General features: G+C 44.0%; 1 protein-coding gene across 1 annotated transcript; it reads right to left on the bottom strand.

Moving 5' to 3' along the window:
* Positions 1-4,738: 4,738 nt before the first annotated feature.
* LOC115454486 lies at positions 4,739-6,840 on the bottom strand. Its single transcript, XM_037444305.1, has 3 exons — positions 6,718-6,840; positions 5,246-5,366; positions 4,739-4,959 (listed from the first exon to the last, which is right to left on the bottom strand). The coding sequence occupies exons 1-3, from the start codon at positions 6,806-6,808 to the stop codon at positions 4,836-4,838; spliced, it is 336 nt and encodes a 111-aa protein (XP_037300202.1). The 5' UTR covers positions 6,809-6,840; the 3' UTR covers positions 4,739-4,835.
* Positions 6,841-11,199: the final 4,359 nt, after the last annotated feature.

The raw sequence follows: 11,199 nt of genomic DNA, 5'->3' as shown, positions 1-11,199 counted from the left end.
TCACATTTTTTTAGTTTCATCATGTTTTAGAATAATTTATCATAATTCATAACAAAGCATATTGTGGTTCCTAAAAATAAATTTGTTATGTAGAATGTTTGGACTTGCCCTTTAAGGATTTTTATTGATCTTCGTGTGAAATTTTTATCAAGAGGCACAAAGTGAAAGAACTGTCTAAGTACATTTTTTGCAAATGGTAGTCTTCTTGTTGTCAAAAATATGTTAATGAAAAAAATAAAAGATTTTTTTTATATATTTTATATGCGGGCATTGAAAAGTGCCTCCACTGCACTTGAAGGTAAGTGAAGTGAGGTCCAACAGAATGACTAACGAGAAATGATCACTCCTCAGTAGTCGACACAATAGGGGACCGTCCTCTGTTTGATTTTGTACATTATTCTATATGTAATGGTTACTAATACGAAAAAGAAACCCTCCTGCGAAAACTGCATTCAAATTGGTTAAAAAATGAGCCAGTAATTCATATTTCAAATATTACTATGTGCCGAAGTGGGCGCGAAGTGGGGATATCGCTTCATCTCTTTCCTTCGCACGCGTCGTAATGCCCGATGACGTCACACGTGGGTATTGCGCCTCTTTTCTGTTTCTTGTTACTTACCCCTTCTACCGAAATAGAAAGATTTATAACTTGTTTTTTTTTTCGGATTTAAATAATTCTTTCTGTCTTATAATTTATATAACGTACATATTTGACAATAATAAAGAACAAAAATGAGTCCGGTCCCCTATTATGCCGGCTTGTTGGACTGGACATACACAAGCTGATCCCGGAACGCGACACACTTGTGTGCCACTGGTCGGTTTTAACACCTTGTACCACGCTATTCGGGCGGATACAAAATATATACTACCACCAGCACATTATGCAATGGCCACAATTTGTAAAACATATATGTAAAACGCTTTAAAATGGTTCATAGACCATTTAACGAGACTCATGCTTATCCACGTAAACATTATAGATAAGAGGGCTTGTCTAAACAAAATGTAAAACTGTGTATGTAACATATTCACATCTAATATAGTTTAGTTTAATTCAGTTTTAGACATTTTATAAATCTGATTATATGGAAATATCAGACAGTACCTGTAAAGAATGGTATTGTGATTAAGCACGTGGGTATCCTACATACTCATGGCCATAAAAAGGGATATTTGAATTTAAAAAATATGTAAACGGTTCTGTTTTTTTTTTAAATACTGTTTTATATATAATATGTTTGTATTATTGTGGGGTCACCCCCATAAATTGAACATTGGTTAGCGGCGAGATTGTTCGCGGCATACATCCTAAGACTTCAGGACGTAAACAAGATCTAAGCTAGATATTAAGTGTAAATTAGACACATTATATCGCATTTATTTTAGCATAAAATTGTTAATTGTAATTAATTTGTCTTATGTTAGTTTAGTATTAAGAGGATATATTCCTAAATGTTGATATTTGACGGTTATATTGAACAGTGAAAATAAATACTATGTTTTTAATTCTTCAGTTATTGCGTTTTGCATGGAGGTCTTATAACTCAACAACTGCTATTTCCGTTTTGATTGAATATTTCTAAAAAAGAGCATCACTTTCATAAGTTTCGCTAAATGTAAATGTTTGAGGGAATGAGGGAGCAGTTGGGAGAGTGACGATGTGCAATACCTTGGTTTGATTGTACATAACGCGGAGTATTTTTGGACCTTCCGTCAAGTAAGAACCATTTCGGTCGAAGGGAGATGCATGGTTTGGAAGCAATTCAAATGCTCATATTTTCGATACACAACTTTTTTATTATCATTTTTTCTCTTTATTCCTAATTTAAATTCGTCCTAAAGATTGCCATAAATTTGCGTAAAAATAATTGCCAATATGCGAACAGATAAGCAATTTTAAATAGTCTGTATTTTTGTAAAGCGGGCTACACACGTCCAGTCATAATTGACCAAACAGAGTGCAGATTGACGCATTTTACACGCTCATTTTTATTCTTAGTCCGTATTGTAGTTATCATTGTATACGTTGTGATACCAATTAAAATGTTACAAACATTATTATGCTATTTTACATTTGATGGTAGTTCCTTTGTAATTTAAGTTGAGTTTGAAATGCAGAAAGATGGTCGCAGACAATCTTTTTTTGTGGACTTCAAGGATGAGGTATTTCCTCGGATGATTTTATGTTTTGTATAAATTGGCAAATCATAATTGTTTCGCTGCACAGGTTTGACAGTCCGACTTGACGTGTGTAGCCACTAGCTTTCATACGGAGAAATTGTTATGGATTTATGTTTTGTGGCTTTTCTAGTGGAAATGAAACGAAATTGAAAACTATTTTGCAATTCATTATTGACAAGAAATATTGTAATTTATTGCCATTATAAAATATAAATCCAAAAATTAATGAACTTTTGTAGCTTGCGCAGAAATCTTTTTATCATTCTTTTTTGTAAATGACGATCAACTGTATTGGCATATTTTAAACAGTTTATAAATTTAGTTAAAGACAAATCATAGTTACGTTATTATGATGGTTATTCTCCCAATTTATTTAGATTTAAGGTTTAATTTAAAAATGAAATATATTATTTTGAATTTTTGTAACATTTTGTTTTATTTTACTAGCGGGTCTTCATGCGTGATAAAGATTTTCCACGATAAAAAACCCTGTATATATCTTCCTGGGATAAAAGGTAGCCTATTTCCTTCTCATTGTGTCTATCTCCATACCAAATATCATCTAAATCGGTTCAGTCGTGAAAACGTAACAGTTACTTTCGCATTTTTAAGTATGGTTGCGTACCAATACATTTTCCAAAATATAATGTTAACACGCTCTTTTTACAGAATTAAACATTATATTTAGAAAAATAATTACAGAATATAATTTTAGACATTTTTTGACTTCGTGCAACCAGAGAGAGTAATAGAATAGTCGCCGCGTGACATATATTGTTCTCTTCTGCCAGCCTGCCCGCGCAGCCGAATACTTCCGGAAACGCCCCATGTCATCGGACAGGATTGCGGAGCATAACAATAATTATATCAAATACACTAGCTTTTGCCCGCGGCTCCGCCCGCGTTATAAAGTTTTTCAGGCTAAAGTTTTCCGTTATAAAAGTAGTAGTTTCCCGGGAGCCTATGTTCTTCCCAGGGTCTCAAACTGTCTCCATACCAAATTTCATCTAAATACGTTGGGAAGTTTTTGAGTTTAACACGTTCAGACAGACAGATGCAGCGGGGGACTTTGTTTTATAATATATTTTTTAGAACTTTTAAAGTGGATCAATCCCGTCACACATCATTGTTGCATAACTTTAACCGTTTACGCAGCGCAGGCAACGGAAGCTCTCAAAACTTATAATTTTCCCCGTTTTTGCAACATGTTTCATTACTGCTCCGCTCCTATTGGTCATAGCGTAATGATATATAGCCTATAGCATTCCAGGAACAAAGGGCTATCCAACACAAAAAGAGTTTTTCAGTTCAAACCGGTAGTTCCTGAGATTAGCCATTACTACTCCGCTGCTATTGGTCATAGCGTGATGATATATAGCTTATATCGGTCCACAAATAAAGGGCTATCCAACACAAAACGATTTTTTCAGTTGAAACCGGTAGTTCCTGAGATTAGCCATTACTGCTCCGCTCCTATTGGTCATAGCGTGATGATATATGACTTTGAGCACTCCACAAACAAAGGACTATTCAACCCAAAAAAAATTTTCAGTTCGAATCGGTAGTTCCTGAGATTAGCCATTACTGCTCCGCTCCTATTGAATATAGCGAGATGATATATAGCCTATAGCACTCCACGAACAAAGGGCTATCCAACGCAAAAAGAATTTTTCAGTTTGGACCGGTATTTCCTGAGATTAGCCATTACTGCTCCGCTCCTATTGGGTATAGCGTGATGATATATAGCCTATAGCACTCCACGAACAAAGGGCTATCCAACGCAAAAAGAATTGTTCAGTTTGGACCGGTATTTCCTAAGATTAGCCATTACTGCTCCGCTCCTATTGGGTATAGCGTGATGATATATAGCCTATAGCACTCCACGAACAAAGGGCTATCTAACGCAAAAAGAATTTTTCGGTTTGGACCGGTAGTTCCTGAGATTAGCGCGTTCAAACAAACAAACAAACAAACAAACTCTTCAGCTTTATATAATAGTATAGAAGTATAGATTATAATTTCTATTATTTCCTTGAACATGGTAATCTCTGAAACTCGTAATCAGATTCTGTAAGTTCTTTACTACTGTGGGAAGTTACTTTATTTAGCTCTAGACTACTATTTACTTCAAGACTTTTTAAGTCGGAATGGATTTTGGGCTGATGGAATCGCGACAAAATGTTATAAAGTCAATAAGATTCATGATAGCCTAGTTGGTTGTGGGACGGACTGCCTTGCCGAGACGAATGTCCGCTAGTTTAAAATCCAATGGCGCACATCTTTGATTTTTCTAAATTTTGTATTCATTCTCTGTGAATTATCGCTTGCTTTAACGGTGAAAGAAAACATTGTGAGGAAAGCTGCATACCTGAGCAGTTTTCTACAGGAATACTGAGGGCGTGTGAAGTCTACCAATCCGCACTAGGCCAGCGTAGTAGACCTAATAATACCTAACAGTAGTAGAAGAGGCCCGTGCCCAGCAGTGGGACAGTATATAATACAGGGCTGATGATATTTTTATTATTATATTAATAATTAAATTTAAAAACTTTATTTACAGCAACTTGTATTATATCTATTCGATTGTAGCATGTTTTGTGTGAAATAAAATAAAAATAAATAAAACTTTATTCAAAGTCTGACTAAGTCTTCTACGGTGAATCTGTCTTGGCGGGACATTTGATCTGGGGGCAGCAACCAGGATACGGTTTATTGTGATCTTCGAATATGTAGCAGTTCGGTCTGTCTCTGAGGTCATACATTGCAACTGCGCACCTGAAAACAATGCGTATTTTCTTAATAATAGGGTTGCGGTTCCATTGACAATTGTATGAAGCCAATGCAGAAATTTATTACGCAAATTTATTTAGTTATTCCTTTAACAGCAGCAATAAATAATTATATCCACATGCGAGTCGCCGCAAGTCCTGCAAACTTAAAAATCTGCAGAATAGCTTGCCGTGATTGTTTACAAACAATATTTGCAGGAGATAACTTCTGCAAGTTTTCTCGCTATTCTAACCGTTGCTTATGGAAGGGGTTGCTATGGAATATGACTTACGCCAATGTTTGCAGGGCGTCGCGACCGCAGCGATGCTCCATACAGTCTTTTTTCGAATGAACCGATGTTCCATACGGAATGACCACGTCCATCTCCGTAATATAACATCCTTCTACATTCTCTGAAATGACAAATGCAAAGTGAACCTTATTGCCTAATAACAAATGCTTGCTGAAAAGTGTTCTAATCCTTGAGGTCGATATACTTGTTTTTTTAATGGCTGAGAGTGCAAAAATGTAACGCCTGATGTAAGGGGTTATCGTCGCTATAAGCCGATGGCTACATAACAAACATGTTATTATACTAAGATGTTTTTATTACATAGATACGTTGTCCGAGCTCAATACTGGCAAGACGAAAGTAAGGTAATTGCCCGACTCGACGGCCATGAGTGTGCGGCACTAACGTTGTTATGTAACTGTCGATGTATATATATCATTTTCTAACGAATGTATGCTGCATCTTTTTATTCCTTCTTTGAGCCAATTTGTAATTATATGTACAGGTACGTGACTATACTATAGTAAATAGTGCGCCGTTTTTATGTGCCATTTTGTTAGTGTATGACGCGTCTATTTGTAAAACGTCATTGTTATTATGTGTTTAGATGTGTTACCTTTTAGCATTTACCGCATTAAACCATTAACGAACGGACTATGACAAAATATTTAAAATCAACTAATCGGAAATTCTTCTTCGTTTAATGTCGATAGAATTAATGAAAATATTGCGTTAGAGAAATTGTCTAATGCAGACATTAAACACTATGATTAGTTATAGACCGCCCAACAAGACAAATTTGTGTTCCAAAAGTTATTACCAATTGGTTCTAATTCGATGTCTTATTTGAAATGTCCGTGTGATAAAATGTCACAGCGTCCTTAGACATTAATACAAAAATAATATATTTACAAAAAATATTTTAATATACTCATTAGGAACGTGCAAATCACGAGATGCACATACTATGAAGTTTTATACATTAGTGTTTTACTATTTCACGTCACACTGAGTGAAAATCGCAAGAGCGCAATGCTTTTTATGACAATCTTCCCAAGTAGTACATATATAAAGATGCTTCCCAATGTCTGCTCTATATATTCTTAAAATATTTTGGTCTAATGTGCTTTCTTTTAATAATTTTACAAATGAGTTTATTCATTGCTAATCTAGATTTTCAATGAATTTTCAAACATAGGTGGCGGAAAGGGAGCGAGTTTTCCCTGTTTGATACATAGCTCGTCGTCTGTCTTATGTGATTAAGAGAAAAGACCGGTCAAAACAGCTGAAACATGGATTAAAATAATAATAGAAATAATATGACACCCGATGTTGCTAACCACGGAACGCGACTTGTTCGAAAGAGCGACTATGATCAGTTTATCTCCATCACGGATGGTCTTGTCCTGAGATTTACAAGACGTCTGAGGTACACAACCAGAAGGTGAAATATTTTATTTTTAAAAACTTACTATATTTCTCTGGTTTCTCATTGAAAGAGCTTATTGCTAGTACCGAAGCCATGGCGACACACGCACAAAACACTACTGTCTTTAGAAACATTGTTAATATTACTAATTCATCTCTCTCACATTCTGTATTAATTATACTAATCGGTATGTCATGACTTGCGTCCTTATCTCAATTGACTTTAACATCGGCTTCTTTTAGCCTATTCGGTCTGATACCGAACATATCGGTAATAATAATAGTATGCTAATTACTTATATCTCCAGATATTATAAACATTTAAATAAAACAAATATATTAAACTGTATAGCAAATTGTAAGAGATATTGACGTACCGCGCACCGACTTTTCTTGAAATATTTAGTAAATTCAATGCATTCAATTTTTTTATTTTAGTGTTTCTTGTTTATAGAAGCACAATAGAACAAATAAATAATACACATCACGACTTTTATCCCTAAAGGGGTAGACACAGCTGCAACTAGGGTGTGCACTCGCCATGTTTGTTCAGTACCATTATGTAATAGCGTACGAGCCTACCGCCTTATCAAGCAAATTCCTGCCTCTGGGCTAATACTCAGTAGAAAACCCAATATCACTTTACTCTACCCGGGGTTCAAACCCGGAATCTCAGAGAAGTAGTCGTACTGCGACGCAATATATCTACAGGGTTAAAGCAGTCAAACAAATAAGGTGTGTAAATTTTTCTTAGGGTCAGATAAATCATTAATATGATTAAATAGAAACTTGGTTTAGTAAATAGTTACTAAAGATATATTATATTTTATTGAGTCTTTTATTTCTATAACAACTGAATAGCGTTTAGTTGTATCACTGATTTTTTTTTTCTAGTAGTACCTTTTTTTTTTTTTTTTTTTTTTTTTGGTTTCGCGGAGAAAGTGCCTTATTACTACCGCCCAGCCTTCGTGAGGGGCGACTGAGCGGTTATGCTGGGGTAACCGTGCCTTACGGCCCGGCGTTGAGCCGCCCGGATTTGATGATGACCTTCGGGCGACCGCCGGGCCGAGTCCCTAACCCTATATACAACTTAACCTATGCACGGCCTACCAGCTAAAACTCCGCGGTGACCCTCTTCGGCGCATTAGGGACGGCTGCGGGCTTCCTCTGACGTTGAAGTGTCTAGTCTGCGACCGCAGCCGCCCCTGCGCGGTGCCGTCTTGCGGCCCGTCTCCTATGGGGGGGGGGGCTCAGAAGCCCCCGCGCACCGAAGGACGCCCTCGGCGTCTACGGCAGTGTGAGGCCAACAGCACACTGCCGTCCATCCCGGGGGTCAACCGTAAGATGTGTAAAAATAAACAAAAATGCACTAGGGCGGACAGCCCCCTGCTGCCCGCCGACGACCACCTTCGTGGCCCCTATTAGTCGCCTCTTACGACAGGCAGGGGATACCGTGGTGGAATTCTCCAAACGCCCCCATTCCACAGGGCGGGAGACGCCGGTCAGTCGTCCACCCGGCGCCTCCTACGTCTCCTCTGACGGCGGGAGGAATCCTCCCTCTCTCTATCCCTCTCGGCACTCTCCTTCTGCGAGAGGACCACCTCGCAGAAGTGGGCCACCGCACGCCAGGCCTCCGGGCTGCCGACCATGGAAGCAACCACGGCCGGCAGCGAGAGATCTCCTCCGACGACTGAAACGAGAGCGCTGCGCTCATCGTCCCAGGCTGGGCAGGACTCTAACGTATGTTGGGCCGTATCCCGCGGGCAGTTGTCACAGTGGTGACACACGGCGCTAATCTCCGTTCCTACTATCTGACACAGGTACTCTCCGAAGCACCCATGCCCAGTGAGCACCTGTGTCAATCTAAATGTTGCCGCGCCGTGGCGCCTGTCTAGCCACTGTGCAAAGACAGGACGCACTGCCGTAACGGCCCGAAGCCCCGCTGACGGGGCCTCCAGCCTGAGACGCCACTCCTCCACGGCGGCTCGCCGTAAGGAGGCCCTTTTGGCCTCCACCTCCTTCAGGGTCGGACCCTGCCCGTTCCTGAACGCCTCCTCCCTCCAATGAAATGTGTCGGAGAGAGCTTTGGCGTTCAGATCCCAGGGCAGGAATCCGGCCAAAAGACAAGCCGCCTCGTACGAGACCGTGCGGTACGCCCGTATGGCCCGCTGCGCAATGACCCGCTGCGGGCCCCGTCACGAGGGCGACAGAACGCCTCCCCAGGGCGTCAGCCCAGACCGGGCTGCCGTACAACGCCATGGACCGCACGACCCCGTGGTACAACCTTCGACAGGGGATACCAGGACCTTCCAGGTTGGGCAGCAGGCTAGAAAGAGCGCCCGCCGCCCTGGACAACTTCGTCCTCAACTTCTCGAAATGGGCGCGGAAGTCCCATCGGCTGTCCAAAATTAAACCTAAATATTTCATCGTTTTGCCGATGGGAATCTGCACCCCCTCAACCACGATGTGGGCACCGGCCGGTGGCCCCCGCCGAGGCCCGTGGAAACAAATGGCTTCGGTTTTTTCGAGGGCCACCTTCAAACCCAAACGCCTAATTCGGCTCACTACGTGGCCGGCGCCCACCACCGCCAGAATCGCGGCGTCCTGGAAGGTCTTGGACGTGGCCGTGACTAGCGTGTCGTCCGCATAGCACGTCACGCCGACGCCCCTGAGATTGGCACCACGGAGCACCCAGTCGTACCCGATGTTCCACAAGAGAGGGCCAAGAACCGACCCCTGTGGGACACCGCACGACATCGCTCTCCGGTGCCACCCGTCGGCGCCCGGATACATCACGTACCTGTCAGAAAGGTACGCGTGCACCAAACGCCTTAGATAGGGCGGCACCGCGTGGTACCGCAGTGCTTCATTAATACATGGCCAGGGGAGCGAATTAAACGCATTAGAAATGTCTAGAGAAACACCAATCACTATTTTACCCCTGGCCACTGCTTCCTCCGCCTGCGACTTGACCCGCAGAATCGCGTGGACGGTAGAGCGTCCACCCCGAAAACCAAACTGGTTGTCGGCCAAGTTGGGACCAACCCTCTCGAGGTGCTCGACGAGGCGCGTGTGTAGAATACGCTCAAAAAGTTTGGCGACCTCGTCGAGCAGCACGATGGGCCGGTAGGCCGACGGCGACTCTGCGGGTCTCCCTTCCTTCTTAAGCAGGACGAGCTTCCCGGTTTTCCAACGCGCCGGGAAGACGCCCTGCACCATGCAAGCGGAGAATAGGCTGCGGAGCCGCGGCCCCAAGTGCTCGAGGGCTAGCACCCAGGCTTTCCCGGGGATGCCGTCGAGACCCGGGGCGGTGTTTTTGCCCCGCAGCCGAAACACTGCCGCCCGCATTTCCGCGGGCGAAACCTCTGGAATATCCCCTGCCGATGACGACGATGACGCCACTTCCGGTGGCGCCATCGGTGGAGGAGTGGTTACCTCGGTGGCCGGGAACAAGGTCGCGACTACGTTAGCCAAAAGATCCGGCCTGAGACTCTCCGACAGTGGGGGCGCCGCCGAACGAAGTTTGTTCATCACTAGTTTGTATGGGCGCCCCCACGGGTCCGCGTCGAGAGTCTCTAGAAACTCCCTACGTGCCGCGACCTTGGCCCTGTGAATGGCCACCCGCAGCGCTCTCTTCGCCTCCTTGTAGAGGCCGTAGAGCTGCCGCTCCTGGTCTTCCTGGTCACTACTACGAATGCGGCGGCGGCGATGCCTGGCGAATCGGCGGCGCGCAGCCACGCAAGATGCGCGCAACTGCGCTAGCTCCGCCGACCACCAGTACACCTCCCGCCGCGGAGGACGACGGAGCGCCCGGGGCATGGCGGCGTCGCAAATATCCGACATTGCCACCCCGAGCCACTCCGCCTCCTGCTCGACCCGAACCGGACCCTCCGGCTCGGGGAGCCATGACACTGCCAGAGCGGCCAGCTCTAGGGCCTCCTTGTCGAGGCGCCTTAACGCCCACCGCGGGCCGTCCTGATTAAGGGCACTCGGTCCACCACTGTTGGGCCGGATACTCGGGGACGCGGAGACGTCGAACCTAATATAACGATGGTCCGACAACGTCTCCACGCCCACGAGGACTCTCCAGCCCTGGACACGACGTGCGACGGCGGGACTCCCAAACGACAGATCCACTATGGACCCGCCGTTGTGCCGCACGCACGTGTTCACCGACCCCCTGTTCAGGACGGCCAGGCCGACGGAAATCGCCCATTCCTCCAGGACCCTACCGCGAGCGTCGGTCGCCGGCGAACCCCAGACCGCGGACTTCGCGTTGAAGTCGCCGGCGACGATCGCCGGGTGAGGTTGGCCCTGCTCAACCAGGGCCCCCAGCCGAACGAGGAAAGATTCGAACTCAGCCAGGGGTCTGTTGGGGGAGAAATAAACTCCTACTATCCACAAGTCCCCCAACAGAGCCGCGACGCATCCCTGGCCCTTCTCGACTTTTGCGAAGGGCGGGGAGCCAGCGGCACCCTGGGTGATGATGGCCACCAACCCGTCGATGTCCCCTACCCAGTTGTCTC

The sequence above is a fragment of the Manduca sexta genome, chromosome 28 (genome assembly GCF_014839805.1).
Source record: "Manduca sexta isolate Smith_Timp_Sample1 chromosome 28, JHU_Msex_v1.0, whole genome shotgun sequence".
Taxonomy (NCBI): Eukaryota; Metazoa; Arthropoda; class Insecta; order Lepidoptera; family Sphingidae; genus Manduca; species Manduca sexta.
Note: the sequence above shows the minus strand (reverse complement) of the source record. Positions and strands in the feature narration are given on the sequence as shown.

What these genes read in the sequence shown, in the direction of transcription:
- LOC115454486 (XM_037444305.1), bottom strand. Translation starts at nt 6,808, where the DNA reads ATGTTTCTAAAGACAGTAGTGTTTTGTGCGTGTGTCGCCATGGCTTCG. An exon ending in TGAGAAACCAGAGAAATATA is followed by an intron (nt 5,367 to 6,717) that starts GTAAGTTTTTAA and finishes TTGTCATTTCAG; the next exon opens with AGAATGTAGAAGGATGTTAT. An exon ending in GACGCCCTGCAAACATTGGC is followed by an intron (nt 4,960 to 5,245) that starts GTAAGTCATATT and finishes CATTGTTTTCAG; the next exon opens with GTGCGCAGTTGCAATGTATG.